Source organism: Temnothorax nylanderi, unplaced genomic scaffold, assembly GCF_030848795.1.
Source record: "Temnothorax nylanderi isolate EJ_2023f unplaced genomic scaffold, tnyl_v1.0 TNYL_tig0050_pilon, whole genome shotgun sequence".
Classification (NCBI taxonomy): Eukaryota; Metazoa; Arthropoda; class Insecta; order Hymenoptera; family Formicidae; genus Temnothorax; species Temnothorax nylanderi.
Genome location: NW_027249112.1, coordinates 887,140 through 912,088, shown reverse-complemented (window position 1 = coordinate 912,088; position 24,949 = coordinate 887,140). Strand labels below are relative to the sequence as shown.

The following is a 24,949-nucleotide window of genomic DNA, read 5'->3' as shown; positions in this document are numbered from 1 at the left end:
TACATAACTTTGCGTCATATTACTCTTATTCGACAATGTCTGTAAATTACTCTTCTACGTTACATATAAAATTGATCATCCGCATGAAAATCTCTTTTATCTTTTTCAAAATTAAACTTCTGTTTCCGCATAGTTTTCTACTATCAATTTCTCACATACGTAAGTACTACAATTATAAAATAACGACAAAATTCCAGTCTGTATATCATTAATTATGTAACTTTTATAATAATACCATAATTTTCTATTCCAATGTTTTATAATCATAAAAAAAATATTCTGAATTTTTAAAGCAAGAAGTTTCCAAATATGATAGTATTCTATGTCATGTTAAAAAATAATAGAACCGCGTCTATCGAAATATATAACGAATAACACGAAACGAACTACATCCATTAAACATTTAACAGCGCAATCATCGATAGTTTCAAACTTTCGCATCTTCCTGCTTATACGATCGAGAGAGTTTACAATGTGCTTAGTCCCGTAGTGGAATTAACATAGTCATTTTGAAGTCAATCTGCGACCACTCGGTGCAAAATAGTTTGATATACCGTTCATGGCGCACAATGCACACTCGCGTGCCTTCCTGCTCGACCGAATCTCGACGTAAACTACCCCGACAACTGTTCTATCGAGAGAAAGGATTTTAGTGGTAGATCCAAGCGCGTGTTGGTACTCATGAGTGGTTCGGCCGATTGTCGGAAGCCGCATCCGGTTGGATGCTCGATCGAAGGATCCCCGCCATTCGGCGCGTAACGCTTCCGGCCAGACAATGCAAAGATCAGGGCGGTTATTAGGCGGAGGATAGGCGGCATTCAATGGCAGAGTACTACCGATGCAGAACCGAATGTTAGCGCGGTCTTCAGACTTCAGAATTCGCTGCGGCCAACGTCGAGTGTCACCTCCACCGCACCGCACCGCACCGTACCGCACCGCACCGCACCGCACCGCACCGCAGCCACGTTCTGTATTGCCGAGAGAGCATTGGGCTTTCCTCTTGCGAAAACAAACGATACAATGGAGTCGGGCGAACCCACCGTTACGGAGGCAGTTCCGGCTCACCCGACAGACGGAGACGAAGGACCGAATTCCGTGGATCGAGGCTTTCGGAACAATAGGGAGTTGTCCGCGTTACCCCGTCCGCCTGCGCTACTCTTCTGCGGATTACATAGAAAATGCCTGCTACGGTATACACGCCTGATAAATAGTTCCTTCCTCGCCTAATTCCATGGACGTCGACGTGCCCCCCCCCCCCCCGCTCCGCCCCCTGTCGACGAACGAAACCCGAAATTCGCCTGCAATCGTTCCACGCGACTCGCTCGTATAGCGGCTTGAAAAAGTGCAGCCGCCACTCGAGGGGCCGCAAGCTCGCGAAACGGTGGGATTGCACGACGACTAATAAATTGCGGTTTTACGGCCGCGGAACGAACGCGGCTGAAAGAGGCTTACCGACGAAAATGGCACGGATGTTTCTTACCGCCGTAATGCAATACGGTTTAATGCATACGATGGAGAGAATTAGGGCGACTCCTTTCGACTTGCTAGTGATAAAATTTAAATTTATTGCGGCTACGACGCACTTTCCGACGTTAAACTCCGTATAAATTGAGCATTGCGCTATATGGTTTATTGTTCAGTAAAAATTTATATCGTAATTGGTAGTGATATAAAACAATAAATCAAGTATGCGCACAAGCTAAATCTAGCTGTCTCGCGATCGAAATCGTCGACCATAGAAGAAGCAATAATGCAAAATAGGTTTATGTATCACAATTTCTCATGTGATACAGTACTATCACTTGCAGAATCACAATTGAAAACGTTACCATAAAACGAATTCCGCCCCATTATCCACGAGTATCGATGTTATATTTTTTCCGAGTTTCTTCTTCGGGACATCGCGACTGTAGTGAAAGAAATCGCTGTGCGTTTCAGGTGGAGTCTACTATCGCAGGAAGATCGAGCTTCGTCGGGGCTTTGGACCGACATAAATTTTCGAAAGGTCACGCGGTATACAGTGGCCAATATCCTGAGAATCGAGTCGCGCGAGCGAGCGGCGAGCTTGCGAAATGCCGTTTGCCGGCTGATTAATGGAGCAGACTTATGTACCGCAGGCCTCCATCTACTTCAGCATCGAGTGCCATTCGCTTGAACATTCATCCACTCCAGTATCTTCCTAATGCGCGTCGGCGGGAGGCTATAAGTTAAAAGGAGATAGGAGTAGACCGATAACGATGTCGACGGCGGTCGTCTGCAACGTGTTCGAAATAAACGCGCCTCTCACTCGAGCTTCCCTTTGCGGCTCGGGATGAAAACAAGATTAAACTATTACCCGGATTGGAAAATACAACTAAAATATTGATAATTTATAAATCCGAGAGTTTGCCGGAGTTATGTATACGCGGTTATAAATTATTAAATTGATTTGAGTGATATAATCGACAGGTCTTCTACAAAGAGAATCCCTTCTAATGGATTTATTCTCACGAGAGATACATCTGGTACAGGTTAATTACAGGATCGATATACAGCGATGCTTCAATCAAACACATCCAAGTTATTATTTTGCATAATATTTCACGGAAAGATTTTGCAGTTTATACACTGAAAAAAAAATTTAGATCCAAGAAAATATTTATTTACATTCGGGCGGCAGTCTTAGAACATATTTCTATATGTTCTAAGGCGGCAGTGTAGTCTAGTGGTAAAGCGCCAGACTCGTAATCTGAGGAACCAGGTTCGAGTCCACTAGAGCCATGGAAAGCTTTTTTCCGAAAGCTTCGCCCTCCGTGCAAGATAGGTCTCTTGTGCGGGGCAAACTGTGGGCTCCAGGTAAACAATTTACGCATGTTATAATCTTCCATCCTAATCAATTATATCGAACTTCTCTAACGTTATCGGCAAAGATTTGGGATGTGCGCCTGGGTTCCACCATTCGGATGCCAATTTTAATTGGCCCAAATCTTTGCCGATAACGTTAGAGAAGTTCGATATAATTGATTAGGATGGAAGATTATAACATGCGTAAATTGTTTACCTGGAGCCCAGTTTGCCCCGCACAAGAGACCTATCTTGCACGGTAAATAAATATTTTCTTGGATCTAAATTTTTTTTTTCAGTGTAGAAAAATTTATAGTAGATAACATGAAAGTGATATTGTAAAGTGGATTTAAAACTGCAATATTATTTTATAATCACTGTATGCAAACAAATAAATATAATATAAATTTATTACATTTATATTAAATACATTTATTTTAAATATAGATTTATTTTTCTATTAAAATTCAATTCGCTTAAAATCTAGAAAAAATGGAAATTTATTGTTCATATATCCAACATTTACCACAAATATTTTTTCTCGCTTATAATTTAACAACTTTTATTGTTTTGACTTTTTGCATTTAACATTTTTTCTGTGTGTTGTATAAAATATCAATTAATACAAGACTTTAAAAATTTTAATTTGTCATTTTCAACTAAATATCCTATAGCTAATATCATAAATAAAGCGATATTGTTTTATTCATGATAAAAAAATATCGCAGCACACAAATTAATGTAATAACTAAGAAACAGAACACACATAACTCGAGCTTAATTCTTGTTCTGGATAACTAGATATCTGTTAGAAAGCGAATAATTTGAAACTCCTTCCCGCATTCCATTCGCTGACTCTTTTTATTCAAAGGGGCGAATTGGATAGTTTAAAAGCGCACCTAAGGAAATGGAACGAAATTGCAGATAAGAAACAGGCGGGAAACGTCCTGTCCCAGCGCGATTCTCAAAGAGGACGCTAAGAAATTAGGAAAATTTTAAGCCGGTGATAATTTCGTAAGAATGCTTTCTCTTCACGCGCCAGCTTTGATCTTAAATTAAATCACGACACCGATTTTATAAAGGCACATAATTGCGATGATAGAACGAATCAAAAGTTCGAAATATGTGAGACACTTTGATTAGTGCACGGGTATACAGCACACGGCGTAGCTTTAAATGTAATTGCATTCCTTATTCCTTTTTGGTAGATGCCGTACGAGATGCCGTAAAATTCAATTGTTCTAAATGTGATGTACATAATTTCGTTTCTTCGACAGGTCAATTTGGAAATAGACTTGCAAATATAAATGTTATTTCAGAAAAAAAGTGTGATAGGCTTACAGAAATGGAGCAATTATATTGGAGGAAAAGAGCAAGAGTTTCCGAAGAAAATCACCAGGAAAGCTTTGCTCGTTCGTGCGATCGGCGACCTCGTACTATCGGGAGGTCAGTAATTGGCTGTTACATTTTAAACAACCGACCGCGTGCGCTTTAATTTACTTTTATTTCCGCCCGGGGAATTTTCGTTCCTGCTTTCACGAAGGTTTATAACCGGACCCTACCTCCGCCCGACATTGGCTACACCGTGTGAAAAAAAAGACTTTATAGTGTACTGCTTCCATTCGTCGTTCTTTTACTCTCGATCCCGTGAAGCTGCCACAGCTGCTTAGGGAATTTTAAGTAGTATCACGAAGCGTGTGAAATATCTGTCTTTATAACGCCAAATTATATTTCTTTTAATTTAGAATCATAATATATACATATAGCTTTCATATTCTTTAATTATCATTTCATTGCATTTAGTAATATCCTAAGCTCTAAATACTGCAAATATTGGATTTATTCAATTTATTAAAAATTTTAGAATAAATTACGATTATTAATAAATGGCAAAACGTATTTAAAAAAATTAGATTGTAACTTTCATTGTAAACAGGAAAACAGTTTTATAAATATAAAACACAAAAAGTTCTGTCTAAAGTAATTTTGGCATTTGTAACTACAACGTAGCGCGAGAAGAGGAAAAGTCTGTCGACATTTCGACGCATCGTTGCCACGTGAAAGTTGGAATATATAATCATGCTGTTGGTGTAGTGCAGAAAAAGCTAACAAGACAATAAAAAATTTTGGATGGTAAGAAGGGAATGTTACGCGTATGAAAGGTTGCTTTTTTTCAAGTACGTCAAAAAATATCCGACCGACGGCGATAAGCCGCTATTTACGTTTGCCCCGACTAACTTACTATTCGTGTCACAGACGTGTTATTCGCAGATAAGCGCGCGAGATAGCACGCTAAACTAGAACCGTATTCGAGGAACTCGCTCGAAAATAGGTAGGTATCGTAACGATACTTCGGAAGAATCCCAGTGCGCGAATAAAACTGATAGCGAACGTCGGAGCAAACGCAGGCCGCCATTCCTTTTTACCGCATGGAGCTTAACCGATGCTGCAACCTCCACCCCGGGAATAGCTGGAAATAGGGCGAGAGGAAAGATGCGGTAAAGAGAGAGAGAGAGAGAAAGGAGAAGGGAGACGACGGAGCTAGTTGGGAGCTATCCCCCATAAATATTAATTGAGTCTCCATCGGCTTCGTCGCGCGCGAGGGCACGGAGATTTCGAACGGCGGCGGCGTGTCGTTCGGCAGAAAACGAAAATCCGCAGGCCGCAAAGGCCATAAATCCTCAAGTTTCTGCAGCTGTCTCCGCCAACCGGAGAAGTGACGAAGAGAAGGGAAATCGGCTGGGGAGGGTTGATGGCCCGCTGTTACACCCCGCGACCACCGTAACCGTATCTTATATCCTTCCGTTCTCTATTATGTTACACGCGGCACGCTGGATTATCCGAGAAAGTACCGTCTCTGTGTGCCTGTTCTAGACACCGTAACGCGATGCATGCTCATACGTAGCTCGCCTGTGTGAGTTTGCAAGCCGACTTATCAACCCCGCGAATATATCTTCCCAATTTCTCGCCCGCGCGTTATCAAGCATACGGCACCTTCCGCGCCGCTTTATAAACATCGCCTGTTCCGCATCAACACCTGCGCCGAAATGTGCGAAACTCGAAAATAATTCCCGGAAAAAGCAAAATAATAGCCCGGATAAAACAGAAATTATTATGTAGTGCTCTAACGATAGGCTTGTCTAACGACAAATAGATTATAGTGAAAATAGATTATAATTCTCGAATACATTTGCCGAATACAAATCAAATAAGATATATTGTCGTTACAAATAAAAAATTGTGCTTTCGTTAAAAATGCACTAATAGAAATGAAACAATGATCTCTAATATTAATTATAGTACCGAAATTAATGCTATCATAATGCACTTACTTTGCTCGAGAGATTTACACAATTATATTATTTAGAGGTTTTTGTAGAGAAATTTGTATTTTGCTAATAAATCATTTTGCTTGTCATAGTATCATAATAAATGACATTAATAATAATAATAAATCTATAATATAATTTATACTTTTGCTTTTAGAACCCATCACTGTGTAAAAATATGCAGGATGTTCCACAAACATCATATAGTACTTTAACTTTAATATTATTATATAATTTATACTTTTGCTTTTTAGAACTCATCACTGTGTAAAAATATGCAGAATGTTCTACAAGCATCGTGTAGTACTTTAACAAATACACTGAGGATTAATTAAATTAATTACTAAAAAATATAAAATCTTAATACGAAAAGATCAAAATAATTTTCCAGTTAAAAGCGTTGATTATAAATATGCATATTTGTGTACCAATTTGTCGACTTTTGATTTTTGATATTTTTAGTTCAGATAATATTGCTTTTTACATAATTGCGGAAAAAATTCCGAATTGATATTTTATTTATAATTTCATTAAAAAGAAAAGAATTTGCGTAAAAAATAAAACTTGCTATTAGTCACTACTTCAATTTGCCGATAACAAATGATTGCTATAATACATGTAATGTCCAGAAATAGAAAATGAAAAGACAAAATCGAGCTGAAAATCAATATTATCCGAACTGTCGAAACCAATAATGGATGACTGATCGACACACGTGTATACGTTATATTCTCAGAACATAAAATGTATGCGATACAAATGTATGCAATGCCGTTAGGCAATTTGACTTCGTATAACTTAGAAATTACTACGCATCGATAGATGTTCTGATTCTAGGATATTCGACTTTAACTAATATGCCATTATTATTCAATTGTCGCGATCTTCATCATGCATATTATACAAATCACGAACTTGCTCCTTCTTCTATTTTCATATTTTATAAAATAAATTTACATAAGTATGTGTATGTATTTTTGTATAGTTTTCATCACTTCTTCAATTAATTTTGATAGCGAATCATGAATAATAGATAATAAACGAATATGCAAAAACTTTCAAGTAATTTTTAATGAAAATTTTGTTTATATCTATTTTCTTTCTCTGAATTCTTCTTGTATGAAATCTATCATTGCTCATCAATAAAGAAAAGAATTTAATATTTGTTCTAATCTATAACTCATCTTCTATTCCACAGATTCTATTCCACAGATCAAATAGACCTCTGACATATTTACTCACATTATTCTTTCACAATTTCTTGATTCTTTTTGAGCATTTTTTTATTTGATGCATACATGTTATATACATATCCAATAAAATTTTTCATGGATCCATCACCTCAAAATTAAGGAAAACTTATAACTCACCGGACTGCGGTGCGCAGCAGCGGAGTTGTAACAGCTACGTTCATCTGTAACATGCAAATATGCAAAAATATGTATACAATTGATAATATAGCATCTAAAATAATAAATTCCGATTCGCGCAATTTTTATTTTAGTTAATGAAAATTCTTGAAATAAGAAATATTTAATACTAACAATATATAATACTGTAATCTTAAAATAATATATAATATATCATAATCTCAAACAATTAAACTGTCTCAATGATCTAAGACCCAAGACATTACGGTTGCATTATATTACAGTGTGACACAGTGTACTGCACTACTGCATTACCGCAAGAATAACAATGAATCTCACATAATTAAAAAATAGCAAATGAAATAAGTCATAACATTCTTACCTAAGGGTTGCTCCGCCGTCGCCCGATGCCACCTTGGCCTCCTCCTCCTCTCTCGTCCCTCTGCGGTCACACATCCATAGCACATCACAAAACACTCACTGACTCACTCGTTTTTTTTCTTTAGTTGGTTAGAGCTCCGGAGCACAGAATCGATGCGCAGCAGCGGAGTTGCTCAGCTACATTAATCTGTAAAATGCAAATATATCCAAATTATAATAGCGTACAAAATAATGAATATTAAATTAATCGCGCACTTTTTATTTTTATTATTTAAAACTCTCGTCCCTCTGCGATTGCATATCTACGGCAAATCATAAAACACTCACTCGCGAGTCACGCATAACAGCAATCACCGCATACGACGATCGCCCGGCACTTTGCAGGATACTCCCGATATCAATGGCACGCGACGCGTTCCGATATACCACGGCGAGAGGATCGTGCGAGATGTGCGGTCATGCATAGCTATCAATTCGTTCGGCACTCTCGGAAGTCGCACGAAACAACGCAACGGACGAACTTCTGCCGGCGACTATATTCGGAAATCGCGCAGATAATTTCACGCGTCACCTATCGCGGCGAGATTATGTCCATTACTAAAATAACAGCGTTCGCTCGCGTTTTAGGACATTTACCATCTCGTGTTACGTTACACATGATTACGATCGTTATATATTATGCGCGCTATGTTGTACGAGAATAAATATACGAGCTAAGGCGAGAGGTTTTTTTCCCGCGGGACGCGACGTTGCCGAAGTTCCGCCATAAACGGTCGTCGACCGTTCGCGCAATGGATTTTCGAGCGACCGTGTCTCGTGGAATAAGTACGCGTTTCAGGAAAAAGTCGACGCGCCAGAGCCCAATGTGCTCTGTGTGGCCAACAAAGTGCGAAACAGAGGATTAATTGGTGTTATATTTACTGATTAGACGGATACCGCGCCGCCGCGCCGCTCGTCCCGGTCGTCCCGGAGCCTGGAGTCGATCCGTTGGCGTGCCGCGTCGCTGCACTCGCTGCGTCGTTCTGAAAACCACCGAAAAGTAGCAAGCGACAACTTCACAGCGCGACACGATGCGAGTTGCGAGTCATAGCGAATTCGGGCGCTTGCACTAGTGCAAGCTGAATGCGCACTAAGGCTTGTTTATAATCCGTTGTTATATTTAAAGTCGCTTAAATACACGTTCAAAAACTTTTTAGTGAATAAAACAATCCGTGTTGATGCTTACAGATCATTTTACTGGCTAAAGTATTTAAAGAGATATTTAAGATGATCTGTAAATAAGAATTGCCTAGGAATAAGCCTTAGGGCGTACTCGGTGTGCATCACTGCAAGCGGCCGAATTCGCTATCAAATTAATGATCGAAGAACAATGAAATGCCCAAAAATATACAGCCGAAATTCAGAACGCATAAACTCTGCGAAATATAATTAAGTTATTGATCGCGTTGTTACTCTTTAATCTATTAATATCATTAATACAGTCTATATTATGCCTTTCCGTTGCATGGAATCACTTGTCCCGGCAAATCGTGCACTTTCGTATCCTCGATTTGAAAAACGATAGACAGATTACCTTCTAAAAGACGGCGGTACGTGCGGAGCGTGAGGTACATTCGAAATTTCGAATCTGATCGCTAAAGAAATCTTCGGACTGTCGCCCGAAATGTCGCGAGGAAACCATTTGCGATTTCCATTCCCCGTCGCCTCGTTTTCTCTCCGTCGAATCATTATCGTATCGCGCGAGCTGTCCGCCTCGGTAGAAAACCACCGTCTGAAATACGTAATACGTCTACGAGTCGTGCGTAAATACGTAAGTACTAGCAGGAAAACGCCATTCGTTCCCACATCCCCCTCGCAAAGTGAGGCGTTAACTAACACTTGCAGACTGCAAGCTCGGCTCCTCGAAATTAATAGAAAACGAAAGAAACGCCGGGAGTCCTCGGCCTCGGACGCCTTGTTTACGACGTTTTTTTTCGTAACGGTAACTGACCAACGCTCGCCGCGCGACGCGTGCCGATGCTGATTGTTATTATATAGAAGCAGCCCAGCTGTGTTTACGTTCGCTCCCCCCTCTCCGCCGGCTCCAAGAGACTCGAGGCAGGTCACATCGCGCGTCGCCACGCTCTTACCTCTTTCTCGCAATTCTCGCACTACGATAGCAAGTGAAGTACACGCCGAGCGCGATTCCATGCGAACAATTAGCCGCTCGCGAACGTGAAGGCACTTATTCGAGTGCGTTATTCATCGAGTATCGAAGCTAGAGAAATAGATAGCGGAAGCTCGATTCTTGAATTTATTCGCAAGAGAAACGTATGCGCGAATGTTCTTACAGAAAAGTGTTGGCAAGTCGATTGGCTATCGCATAGCTTTTAACCAATCATCTTGCTATATGTTTCTGTAAGCATTTTCGCATACGTTTCTCGCTTGCGAATGAAAATTCAAGAATCGAGCCCCAGGAATTGCGAGGTATTTCGCTCGCGGCACTTTAGGGCGATAATCATCTCTTTAACGCTCGGATTCGATTAACATTTACAAATCCCTCTTTGCACTTTTCGCATATTCGAGCGTGATTCATCGTTCATCGTCTATTTTCAAATCGAAAACGCGTAGTAACGGACACGGCGGTATATCGGTCGTTAACGTATTAATAATATTAACGTGATTAAAAAAACGTATAATTAACGGGATTTGTGTGCTCAAAATATTTACGGGCAGGTGATTATACAAATTCTATTGATTATAAATTCTCCGCGTCGCGTCGTAATAAACCGTCAATTTGATTCGCGCCGTGTCGCGAAGTTGCCGCGAGTCAAGTGGTCGCCGCTAGTTTTCGGAACGACGCGACACGCAACGGATCGACTCCGGGCTCCGGGACGAGCGGCGGCGTCGCGGTATCGTCTGATTACTGAATATAACACCAATCAATCCCATAATTCGCACTTTTTTGACCGTACAGAGCATATTCGGCTCTGGCGCGTCGACTTTTTCCTGAAACGCGTATATTCCACGAGATCCATTCGATCGAAAATCCATCGCGCGATCGATCGACGAGCGTTTATATGGCGTAACTCCGGCGACGTCGCGTCTCGCGGGGGAGTACCTCTCGCCTTAGCTCGTACATTTATTCTCGTATAACGTAGCGTATACGTAATATGTAACGATCGTAGTCATGTGCAACGTAGGGATGGTAATTGTCCTAAAACGCGAGCGCGGACGCTGTTATTTTAGTAATAGACGCGATCTCGCCGCGATAGGTGGAGCGTGAAATTATCTGCGCGATCTCCCCGAATAGTCGCCGGCCGGCAGTTCGAAGTTCGTCCGTTGCGTTGTTTCGTGCGACTTCCGAGAGTGCCGAACGAATTGTAACTGTGCATGACCGCACATCTCGCATTTAGCCTTTCGCCGCGGTATACCGGAACGCGTCGCGTGCCATTGATATCGGGAGTGTCGTGCAGAGTGCCGGGCGATCGTCGTACGTGGCGATTGAAGTGACGCGTGAGTGTCGTTAACCTTAAAATTCTCGCGAGCGAGCGTTTTGGCTATGTAACTCAAAGGCGGGAGGAAAGACGCCTTTTGCTCCGGAGCTCTAATCAACCAAAAAAGAGTGTTTTGTGATGTGCCACCACTGCCACCGATGTGCGACCGCAGGGGGACGAGAGAGGGAGGAGCAGGCCAGGGTGGCGTCGGGCGACGGTGGAGCAACTCCTGGGTAAGACTTTTGATTTTCTATTTCTTACTTGTGTGAGATTCATCGTTTATTTATTCCTGAGTATATAAAGCGATATTCTGTGATCTTACGTCATTGTAATACAATATGAATTTGTAATATCTTAAATTATTTTGAGTTGTTACGGTGTTATAAGTCAGTGTTTTAGATATTACGTATTTGAAATAATTATAGAAATAAGAAATGCACAAGAGTTTTGAATAATAAAAATGAAAAGTGCGCGATTACCATTTAATATTCATTATTTTGTACGCTATTATAATTCGGATATATTTGCGTTTTACAGATTAACGTAGCTGAGCAACTCCGCTGCTGCGCATCGGTTCTGTGCTCCGGAGCTTTAACTAACTAAAGAAAAAAGTGAGTGAGTCAGTGAGTGTTTTGTGATGTGCCATGGATGTGCGACCGCAGAATGACGAGAGAGGAGGAGGAGGTCAGGGTGGCATCGGGCGACAGCGGAGCAACCCCTAGGTAAGAAATTTGTGACTTATTTTATTTCGTTTACTATTTTTTACTTGTGCCAGATTCATTGCTTATTTATTCCCGGGGAAAACGACACTTTACGATTTACGTCATTATAGTACAAAATTCATTCGAGATATCTGAAGTTATTTTGAGCTTTTATGACATTATAAGTTAGTGTTTTAGATATTACGTATTTGAAATAATAGAAATAAGAAATGCACGACAAGAATTTTAAATAGTAAAATTAAAAAGTGCGCGATTACCATTTAATATTTATTATTTTGTACGCTATTATAATTTGGATATATTTGCATTTTACAGATTGATGTAGCTGAGCAACTTCGCTGCTGAGCAACTCCGCTGCTGCGCATCGGTTCTGTGAGTCATAAATTTTCTTTAATTTTAAGGCAATGGATGCGTGAAAAAGTTTATTGCATATGCACGTGCATAAAATAACAAAGAAAAGGTTTGAACAGAACTGAGAAATTGAAAAGAAAAAGAATGTTATAATATAATTGTGATACTTCATATATCCACTTCCTTAAAATAAATATACAGGTTAGCAAATATTTATTCGTAGAATATGAATTAATGAATAACGATAAATTTTTATAAAAGAAGTTGAGAGAAAAATATATTAGAAAAACTGTTAGATATAAACAGTTGTTTTGCTCATTTTATTATCTATGATTGACTATCAAAGTTAATTAAATAACTGTTAAAATATGTACACACTTTCGTGCTAATTGCAATTCACTTTGATGCTAATGGCTGAGGCTACCGAACGGTAGGTAATTTATTTACGTTATTTATACGCGAATAATTATACGATTTGAAATATCGCGACGCTTATCTTGCTTTTATTCTATATGATGAAAAACAGAAAAGGGATAATGCGCGCCGCGGGACGGAGAAAAAATTCTTACATACGTATCGTCAAAATAAGCATCATTTGCCGGAACAGCTAGACGGCAATGTCTCGTGATAGCGGCTGGTTGATAGCAATAAAACGTTATCTGACTTCCACTCCGAGTCACTTAACGTCTGCGGGGACATTTAAAGTTCTTAGAAGCGCAAACCATCCGCGCTATAAAACACTACCTCACCACCTTCGTCGTAGCTACTTATTATAACGACATTATTCTCGCTCCCCCTCATTAGCTATCCTATCAACGACACTTTCTACCATCCTTTCCCCGTTTTAAGTTCGTTCGCAGCCGACGATGCCGCCGGGATAAGTAGGAGACGTACTTTTTTCCGTCTTTTCTCACTCGTCTGTCTCTTTCTCTCTCTTTCTCTCTCTTTCTCTCTTTTTCTCTCTCTTTCTCTCTCGTTCTACTCTTCGACGCGCCTTTGACGATCGTGACTGAATTAATTTCGGTTCGGTGCGCGTAGTCGATCGTAATCCATTTATCTCAAGAACGAGTGGTTACACCGTAACTCTCTCTATTCTTAGCGATATCAGGAAACAGGACATTATCATTCGTATAGATATCAGATTCCCCCTTTTGCGTAAAGTATCCGGGTGGTAATAATATCGTCGAATGTGCGATTAAATGAATAAGATTATTGACGCTTATCGCATAAAAATCGATTCGTGTATCCTATTTACCGTATCCGAGAAGCGCTGGACGTCTGATTATCTTCGTACGAAAGAGTTACATTATGATAATTTACGTAAGTGTGTCATACACGTAGAAAATCAGGAAACTAATACATGGAAATTTACTTATTATTGTCCGATAAAATAAAAGTAACGATATTAGTGTGAAATATTCAGAATTTAATCACATTGCCACCGACAGAGATCGTTCTGATTAATCGACGCTCCATTTAGTTCAAATAAACTTTTGTTTATCCATTCTCTAAAATTCGCGACGTGTTAACAACACATATCACGCGACTAATTCAATATATCGTTTTGTGCATATGTCTGTACTTGTTGTATTGGATCAAAACTATCCGTGTCTAACCATACAACATCATTCTATATGTTAATTAAAATCAGCGTTTGCTAGTGCATTTGACGCGACGGTCATTCGAAATTTTCCTGGCTGGCTGGTTAATCCATAACATGAGAATTTAATAGCAAAATTCATTACACATACAAAATCCTCTAAATCTATTATTTATTGCCATCTGTAAGACAGTTGACGCGAAAAAGATTACGTTTTGCTAAATCTTCTCTAGATTTTATAAAATTACGCGAAGTTACTGAATTATCTAGTTTCTCTAGTCGAGAGGCAGGCAGCAAGATGAGTAGGTACTAAACAAAAAGTTGGTATCCATTTTTTATACAAGTCAGTAAATTGCCTCACCGAAGTTTAACTACGGCTCTAGTTAAGATGAAAACTTTGAATCGAAAGGGAGGAGCCTCTGACGAAGTGATCGCACATTTCTTGCGGATCAAACTCATTCGCCATATTTCGTCGATGCATATTCACGAATCAATGCATAAAACTTACTTCGAACATAACGGAAAGTTTTTTTTTGCGAATATTCTCTTCTCTCGAATGTAACGTGACATTTGCATTTAATCTCGTTGAAAGAAAAATTAATAAGTTATCGAGAAATGATGCGCGATATTTAAACTAATTATTTAAATATTTATATCTTTCTTATATTGCTCATGTACACTGCGCGATTCAATAAATCTTCTCGCCTCCCTGGCCAGAGAAGACTTTTCCAGCTGCATGCAGCCACTTTCATTCTTCCAACTGAAAGTCCTAAATCCTGCGCGACGCAGAAATTTCATCGATATTCTCTAATAAATTCGAATGGGCCGTTCGAGAACCCCAGTCCTAGTTGTAAATATTCAAAGTTTTTATTCCAATCAGATTTTTCTTCCCGCCGTTCGCGCGTCCTGCCTCTAACACGCATTTCCATTCTGACATCGCCGCACCACGAGAAGAAGGAACAATCGAAGTTTTACTCGAGATGGATTTCCGGACGGAAAAAAAACCTCCTCGATGTTCGAGGAGGTTTGTGTACGGCCTGAAATCGAATCTCGAAATTCTCGATGGGCCGTTGTGGTAAATTTCGGCGGAGCCTCTCTCGAGTAGTCCGTGATTTATGCCCCAAGTAAATCATCTCATATTTATGAATACCTTTCAAACTACAACGAGCTCTTCACCATTTTAGACGTAAAATCACAACGGAAAGAAATAACCCGTGTCGCTTGTGAGACCGAGAAATTTTCTTAGCAATCATTTTTTTTTCACTCTCAGTTCACGCGGTGTCCTCCTCGTCTCCTCACGTTCATTAATCTTTGCCAGCTTTCAGTATGATACCTTACAATTGCTTGAAAGTTTGTATAAAGAGAGCATTTACATTGTTTCGCAAACATGGCGCATTAATTTACTGAGAAAATAATACGTTTATAAAACACAATTATCTGAGAGAGATAGTTACACACAAATTATAATGTTCATTTATAAAAAGCACAAACCTCTCTTTTTATAGTGCCGATTGTACCGACACATAAGATGTACGGTAGTCGCGTGTGCTATCAACGGCCTGCGAAGGTAGGGGAAATTAAATTAAATTTAAATTAAGTTCAATTAATTAAGCCGCTTCTCCCGTGGGAACTACGCTTCTGTGCTCACTCGTTGTCCCTGAAATTCACCTCCTGCGAAAGGGCTGCCAGTGAGGATAGTGATCCTTGTTTGGCTCCGAATACGGAACTAATCTCTTTTAAATTAGTATTAAATTCTAAACGGTCCCGAGTCTGTATGCGGCGTTATTAAATTCCGCTGTGGTGCCACATGTTGCCGCGAAATTTTCTCGCTTCGAGCGAGTCGGCGCGGACCCGATGTTTTACACCGATCATAAATACGGTGGACTCCTCTATTACGTTCCGGTAGCGTTACGATTTCCGCGATATATGATGTAATCTTTCATCTCCGAAATTGTCTCGACAAGATTTAAAGACCGCTTCGAAACATCTGTGGATTTTTAACGATATGCTATTAATATACGTTGCGCACAGATTCACAGATCTATATTCGCAGATCTGTTCAACATTTTTAAAATATGTATACGAATTCGCAAAAAACGAATAATTCTGCGAGTGATGACTCGTAATATTTTGAACGTGATAAAACGGTACTGGATTTAAATAAGTACGATCAAAAGTAGATTAAACGTAGGTATAAAAGTAATTAATTATTTTTCCGCGCAAACAACTTGCTTGATACAACGGTGAATAATGAAAGTTTGATTTGATTTCGCATCAGTTTCCGGCAATTATTTTCTTAAACCTACATTCCGCTACAATTTGATTTAGGATTGCATACATCGGATCTGTAACCGATGCTGCAAGTGGCAGGTCGCAAGACACTGGCACCAAAAGAGATATACGATAACGACAGACAATTCGAGCGAGCTTTCGAAACGCCGTAGGTACCGTGCCAAAGAGCTGAGACTACCTTAGCCCGTTTCAGTAGATACTACGTGCACATACACACGTACATGCTCACGTATATATGTACTTTGGTATTTAAGCAACCAATTACGTCGTATACCGAGCGATCGTAACGGAGGATCGTAATATGGAAGCGGCGACCGGGTGCCGGTGCTACCTTATAAATTTCACAGAATTGGCTGCGTCGCGCCGAAGAGTCACGAGGCACGCATAGCCAGCAATAATGACACCGGGTGCGGTATTAAAATTTTCCAAAAATAAGGGGCGCCGCTACTGTACATTACGCGGCGCGAATTTGCCCCATATGCACTTTTGCGCACTAACTATCAATAGTGCGATCGATACTGCAATATTTGCATTTCCGTAAAACGGACGATTTTAAGTCTGAAGAATGTAGATAAAATAGGCAAACAAGTATATAATTACTTATATAATAAAATTGCTGCGTTATATCATTTAATTAATATAATCTATAACATGTCGCCATACTTTGAAAAATTTCTTAGTGACAAAAAAAGATATTCTCTGCATATGAAAATTTTTCTTCAAATTTCAATTTATAATTTTAATTTATAATTTTTTATTTTCTCATATACTTCGATGTTACTCAACATTGATAATAAGTTTAAAAAATGATACATACGTAATATCAGTTAGAAAATATTTCGCAATGAAACAATATTATTTATAGGTTTGGTTATTTATACGTGCAATTTTTTACTTGCGGGATTTCTTGGTTCTTTATCCAGAAGCACGTTCTAATGTGCTTAAAAGTTTCTTTTTACTTTAAAACAAGCGTAATTGTACCTTTGGAGTTTCTTTCTTGAAATAGTCGCAAACGATGTTCTTCTCTCGCACTAATAGAACGCATCTACGTGCATCGCGACTCGAAACTTGCAAAATATCTCTAAAAGTTGTGGCTGTGCATTGCGTCGAGGTCACGTTTCTGGCTAGAAGCTGGCCCCACGGAGAGAGACTGAAAAATGAATCTTCTCCACAGTGAGGCGAGATAGGTGCCGAGACGGTCATACATTTCGTACGAAAGGATCTTCCAGAGTTCGACTTTTTTTTTGGTAGGCGGGACTATTGCATGCCGACACGTAGAGCTGCTGCCTCTTCATATTTCATGACGATGAATTAGAAGCAGGCGTCGAGGAGAACTTGGTAAAGTTATTTGTTCAATAATGGAAGCAAACTACACGGCTATCCATTAAATATCGTATACATATGTATATCTAAAAACTTGTTTTTGTGAATTATTAGCTTTATGCTTTTTTGTCTCGTTTTTGTTTTAATTTTTTACTTTATTGCATGTTATTTAATTACGCATAAATAACGCATGTTATTTAATTAAAATAACATAATGAAGATAGACAAAACGATTTAGTCATCTAAATTGAGCGACAGAGCTATTTCGAGTAAATATTTATTGTACCAAAGATAATGATGAAATTCTAACTTCAATAATCCATCCTTTGTACTTTCGGCGCAAGCTCTCCCTTTCTTTCGTACGTCATCCCAAATATAGCCTTACACAGCCCTCGGATTCTTTGTATTCCGACTACCTAAGTAAATAAATCACCGTACCGTCTCAATATGTTCAGCATCAAGCAGCGATTCAGCTAAATGAATAGAAGATGGGCGCGTTGGTTATTACGTTGAAGGGTAATTTGTAAACACCCGATAGCAGAATGGAATAATTATTCGGTCATTGGCATAATAATAATTTATGAATCATTATAATCACAAACGTCTCTATGTTAATAAGTTAATTTATATAAGAAACATAATAAATATAAAAAGCGCAATATTAATCTTCTATAAGAGAAAATAATATATGCACTAAAAGAAATTTATTATTTGCAAGAAAATAGATTTCTTTGAATTTTATTTCCTCAATTCAAAGAAGTATTGGGTTTAAGAAAACATTTTTCTGAGTTTAAAATATTTTCTCGAATCTACCTAATACTTAATACTTCTTTGAATTAAGGAAACTAAATTCGAAGAAATCTATCTTCTTGCAAATAATAAATTTTTTTTCAGTGTAGAAAAAAAATTATATTAAATATAAAAGATAAAAAGCAATGTGTTAATAGTATATGTTAAGCATTATACATAGAGCTATTGCCTTTGATGAAACGATTAGCCTATCGCATATATACAGCGAGAGCCTACAGGGAAAGACGTGCTGTGCAGAAAGGGGTCGCGGCTTGAAGTACGGGATAAATACAGGCGATGTTAATAAAGTCTTATCGGCGCGAGGCCATGCGTGTCGACTTAAAGCCATGGACACACTAATCCGCTATGCTAATGTCAGTCAGGCGGGAAAATAGTCGAGTAAGGTAATGCAGTCTTCCATGGCACGCGTATCTGCATAGAGAACGACGTATGTACATACTTGACTACGTATTAGGACAGTAGGATTGTTGTTAAGATGGCTCCGAGAAAGCCACGCGTACTCAAGCTTCTATGACGCGGGAAATAATCGCGTACAAAAGTAACTGCAGCTTTCACAGAAATGGTTAACAAGAATTAAAGTTTTTCCAAGCACCATTTCATCGTATCTTATCCCCGCGGTAGTTTTCCGAAATATCGCCTATTTTTGATGGCAAATACTGGTGTATCATGAAGGAACAGACTATACAGGAAGAAATGAGAACGAGAGAGGAAAAAAAACGAGCGAATTCAGCGTTGCAGATTCGGGATATCATATTTACGACGCGGACACGACGTAATCCGGAACATTGTATAATGCGTAGCAAATCAGAAAGGAGAAAAAGATTCGATGGCAGATAGTCTTGCGAATAAAATCCGAGCTGACGTAACGCAGAAGCATTACGTACAGCGTAACGTATCTCATCTCATAGTGACTTGTGTGTATATATATATGTCTGTCTGTATATATATATATATATATATTTCATGCATACTTTTTATAAATCTTTTTCTCCTGAGATCTCGCGAGTAACTCGAATATTTGATTCTCCTCTCCTCCTTGTCTTTTCGACAATTATCATCGCGTGTAAGAATAATAATAAAGATGTTACAAGATATTGTGTAGAATATAGCAATCGTTATTTATTGAATAAAAATATCGCGGTAATAGAATCACGCAAAATTTTAAATATCCGTAATATCTACCGAATGAAATTATATAAAATTATAGCGGTATAGTATCTTTCAGTACAATATATTAACGCCGATTAATCAGTTATGCAGCATGTTGGAAAAATATAATTCACAAAATTTTAATACATATAAAAAATAAATTAATAACAAATTTTTACTCTTTTATAAAGTTTATAAATTTCTTGCATAACTTGTAAAATTTTGCTATTTCCATTTAATCCATCTACTCTAGGAAAAATAACCTACTTTGGGGCCCACGATTTTAGATAATCAAATTATTTGGATATCGTATCCCTAATTAACATTTTGGTTAGTGAAAATTATTTTTGCGTAACAGAATATTGACAGAACTAATTGAGAGAATTGACTAGTATAACTTAAAAATCTTTGAAATAGATAGAATAGCTAATTACAATTTTTAGTTACGCGTAATCGTGGGCCCCAAAGTGGATTATTTCTGTCTTTATTTTTCCCAGAGTAGATTACTAATTATTACAAACTATCGAGAATTTGCATGCATTCCTATTTATCAAACTAACTGTAAATTAACCAATATATATAAGAGAGAAACTATTTGTTCATTCACATTACATTTATTCAAATTCAATGCGAACGCATCGAATCTTTTATGTCTGTGCTCTTGAGCTAGTTACTGCATTATTATAAGACATTATTTTTAATATTTACTTCATCTTTTTTTGCAAGTATGACTTCCTATAGTAATCTAAGAACATATAGAACATGAATGCTACTTGAGACATGTAAATGTATGCTAATGGTTTCCGCGTTGGTTCGCAAGACGGTAGAAGCGCTTGAAAGGTATGGACCGTCATAATAGCAAACTGAATCTGAAACAAATAATATCATGTTGAAATTTAACGTAAGAAGTGAAGAAAAGACACACATGTTTACAACAATCATCTCGCGCGGATCTTTTTACAGCTAATTTAAAGTTTGCAAATGTGAAATACTCATAAATGGGAATGGAGTCTAAAAGTACCTAAAGCGTTTCATTAGGGAATTATTCCGAAGAAAATGTAAATAAGTATTCGCGACGCGAGCAATGTAAAAGTAGTAAAAGGACACACAGTGTTCATATAGTGCACGCTTGACAGGCTCAATATACCACATGCAAAAAAGCACACACCATTTTGCCTTTCCTTGTCCAACCTCTGACCGGAATTCTAGAACGCAAAAGCTCCGCGCGAAATTAAACAACCACGTAACCCGATAAATCGTCCCGTCGATATCGCTGGAAATAAAAATTCTCTGGTAACGGATTATTTAATTAAAAACGGTACTGCGAGCTTTCGTCCACCCGTCCCCCTGCCCCTCGCTGTTACGCTCAAATGCAAACCGAATTGAGATTCGACGAGAACACACGTGATTCTGCAAGCAGCGCTTACGGAGCTTTTCAATCCCTCGTGAAAAGCCAGTTATCGAGTTATAGGAGCGCTGTAACCACAATGAAGTCCGCGTATATGAACATATCACGCGAAACGCGCTATTTCATATGTCTGCATGAATCTGATATAGGCACGCTATGCTTCTCAAAACTATCACAAATCGAGTGTGGAAACCTTATTATCTTGAAATTGCGATGGCTAAAAATTTATTGGAACTTTGTACAACACCATATCGTGTAACGAATATAAACAGACGTAAAATATAAGTACGTACCAGTTGCAAACGAGTCACATATTTCTTCCACGGAGTTATTATCTTCTGCGTTTTTGGTCCTAAACAAGCACAGAGATAATACATGTACATAATTACATGTACTGCGCAATTGGGCAACATTACAAAGGTCCACATGCCACCTGTACATTAGATAAAATATGAAAGTAGATTGTCATATATAATTAGAATTAAATCAATATGTAGATATACACACATATTTCAGTACTCGATATTGTTTTCGAAATAAATTCCATAAATTGCAAAAGTTTCTTCTAAAATTATTATAATTACTGCTGTCTAGTGCATACCAGGTGCATATTTACAGGTGATCCACGCCAAAACGAGAGTCGCTGTATGATGATATACGTGAAGGAAAGAAATTTGATTATATTTCTTTCTGAGAATAAAAATGACAGTATCTGCAAGCTCGGCAATTTTCAGAATTAAAATCCACCACATCCATCGAGCCATCTTTAAATAATAAAATTTCATATATCTCGAGTGTTTCTGTATTTAATACTCTTATATCGATCGAGTTTTAATTTCATTTATGTTAAATTACAAATCTTTGTAATAATTAGTCAAAGTTTTAACGTAGGTTTTAATGAGCAATAAAATACATAACTTAATTTTATCATAGATTTTAATTACAATTACTTACGCTAAGCGACATAGAATCGTCTGAGATCACAAAGGGCTCACATCCCATAGAAAGATGCGTTGTATAACCAGATGTGAGTATCTAAAAAACAGATAAGATTATAGTTTAGATTCAAAAATGTAAATAGAGAAATATGAATAGCGAAATTGAAACATCCATAATTAAAAAATTTTATCTCGCGTATATTAAATTATTTATTTATTTATCTTGTATACTCACACCATAGAATAAAACAGCGCTTGCAGTTGCAATAGAAATATTATAACATATCATAGTTTTGACGAGCGCGTGAGGTTCTCTGTCTTTCATGTAAAGTGGTCCGAAATAAAGCACAAAAAACAAATAAGCGAGTGAAATCAATACTATACCAAACGGATTTGACATTAAGGGCCAGTCAGAAACTCTGGGATCTGAAAATCGATGAAAAAGTTTTAATTTTGGACAATAAAACATTTGTAATAATATATTTAAGCTTGCGAAAAAGATTGTAGCAACGCAACTCGTAGAAAAATATGAAAACTTACATAATTGCTAAAGAAAAGGATTAAAGATTATATCATTTAATGGAGATTTTTTTCGATATACTCAGTTATAAATAAGTACTTTTCCCGGTGTAAATATAATATTATACGCTGTCAATTAATATGTATTTATTTTTATATACACGTATTATATAATATTTCATATTCAATATCATCTTTTTCATAAGCTTTTTTATGACATTCGTTCTCGATCTAATTTATTCGTCTAACTTACCCGAAATTTCATCGACAAGGTAATGATAAATATCCATAACTCCCATATCCTGAAGAATAAAGACAGTTAAAGGAAAGCAAAGCGATTATATTGTTTCACGTTAGCAATAGAGTAAATAAATTAAAGGAAAATTTGATGATCGATAAACATGTAGAAGTTATATAGGTATGTATAAGATACATTACATTATAGATATGAAGTTACAGACGGATATCGCATGTGATAGAGGGAATAAAGTTATAAGCGAAACTCCCGTAATCATCGAACTTCTGTCACGCAGTTGATTGCTAACATCGACTGTACTGTATATAGTGTCGGGTCAGCATTTTACCGAAATATCTATGCCGGATAGATTTGATTTTAAATAAAATGGAAAAAATATTTCGAATACAGAGACATGACAATTTATTAGCAAACAGGTTTAAAGGGCAAAAAATGATTTTTTGCGCTTGTTAATTTCAGTATAGATTTAATCCGATCTTTTATATATATATATATATATATATATATATATATACATATATATATATAAAAGCCAGCGCGTCGCTTGTATAATCCTCTAAAAACTAATTGCTGTTAACGCCTTGAAATAAATCTATTGATTATTTTATTCAATATTGCGATGGTTATATAGCAATAATGTAATTTGTGTGATTGATAACGTTTCTAGATACACCGAAAAAAAAAGTATTATTTGCAAGAAAATAGATTTCTTTGAATTTAGTTTTTTTAATTCAAAGAAGTATATTGGGTAAATTTAAGAAAACATTTTTCTGAGTTTAAAATTAAGAAAACTAAATTCAAAAAAATATATTTTCTTGCAGATAATAAATTTTTTTTCAGTGTATATATATTTTATATTATCAAGTAATGTTTTAAATACATTTTTATATTATTGCATTATACCATGCATAATAATATTATATTATATACGCCTTTTGTTTATATTAAGATCTAAAATCATGGAATATAATATATGCGTAATGATGGGATCACAAAATCATTAAGCTTTCGGAGGTCAAAACTTTACTAATAACGTAAATTAATGGAACGGTATAGAGATGTATTAAAAATTAAGTATTGAAGTATACAATTAAGACACACACCTTTGAAGAAAGATTTGGCAAACTCTTCTCACATTGTGACTTTAATTTGTGCATGTCTATCGACATTTAAGAAACTAACACTTGTGTAACTAATATATTGATGTTAACAACCCGTCGTGTCAGTACCCTACTGCGCTTTACGTTCATCTGCAGGCCAAGAACCCCTAGCGTCGGCTTAGAATGCAGGGTTGTAATTGACGAACAAGATGCCCCCGTGAAGAATTTATTGTCAAACACCGCCAAAATACGCGTTAAATAAGAAAGAATAATATAATGAAATTATTCAATAAAAGTCATGTATTTTTCTCTTACATAATGTTAATATATAAAATTTTACAATTTATATCTTTCAATACATTAATATTTTCTTCGGTATTTTTATTTCACATGAGGATATTTTTGCGTGATTATTTGCGAATCAAAAAGAAGTTCATGGACTAATAAGCACACTTTTATCTGATTTAATGTATATTTAGTATTATATTATGTAATAATTCTCATTTTAATAACATTTCCTATATTACATTTATCAAATTATCATATTGGCATAAATTCTGAGAGGCGGTTTAAATATATTAGATTGATCAATAATGATATATAATATCGAAAATTTATATTTATATAATATTTCACGCGCAAAAGTGTGAATGCGAGTATACAGCCATGGTGGCGAATTATATTCCAGTATAGATGTACGGCTTCTTCTCTTAGTCATTTAAATGTGGATTAGCCGACTTCGTACTTGTCTTGATATTACGATTCGAGTTGAGAAGATAGTCACGAATTGACCTTCTCTTAGTATTAGAAATTTACTGCTCGACCTCCCTTAATCAGATCATCCAACTACTGCGTTTCGCATAATTGAACCGGACAAATTGATTTCCGTGTCCGGAATTCGTTATTTCTTCTTCCTTTCCTCTCTCTATAGAAATTGAAATGCAAGTATATACTTTTATATTTTTGCAAAGAATTTGTTTCTGATGAGAAGAAGAAAGGATGACACTATTATTAAATTCATATAGAAATATGCATCTAGAAGATATATGTACGTATGCAATATATGCATATTATGATGATTTATTTTATAATATTAAGGAAA

At 37.2% G+C, this 24,949-nt stretch overlaps 1 protein-coding gene across 1 annotated transcript; it reads right to left on the bottom strand.

The window, feature by feature from the left end:
- Positions 1-19,729: 19,729 nt before the first annotated feature.
- On the bottom strand, positions 19,730-24,298 carry LOC139772519 (very long chain fatty acid elongase AAEL008004). The gene is made up of 7 exons (XM_071706247.1): positions 23,851-24,298; positions 22,745-22,793; positions 22,208-22,398; positions 21,989-22,069; positions 21,636-21,798; positions 21,328-21,467; positions 19,730-20,495 (listed from the first exon to the last, which is right to left on the bottom strand). The coding sequence occupies exons 1-7, from the start codon at positions 23,914-23,916 to the stop codon at positions 20,331-20,333; spliced, it is 855 nt and encodes a 284-aa protein (XP_071562348.1). The 5' UTR covers positions 23,917-24,298; the 3' UTR covers positions 19,730-20,330.
- Positions 24,299-24,949: the final 651 nt, after the last annotated feature.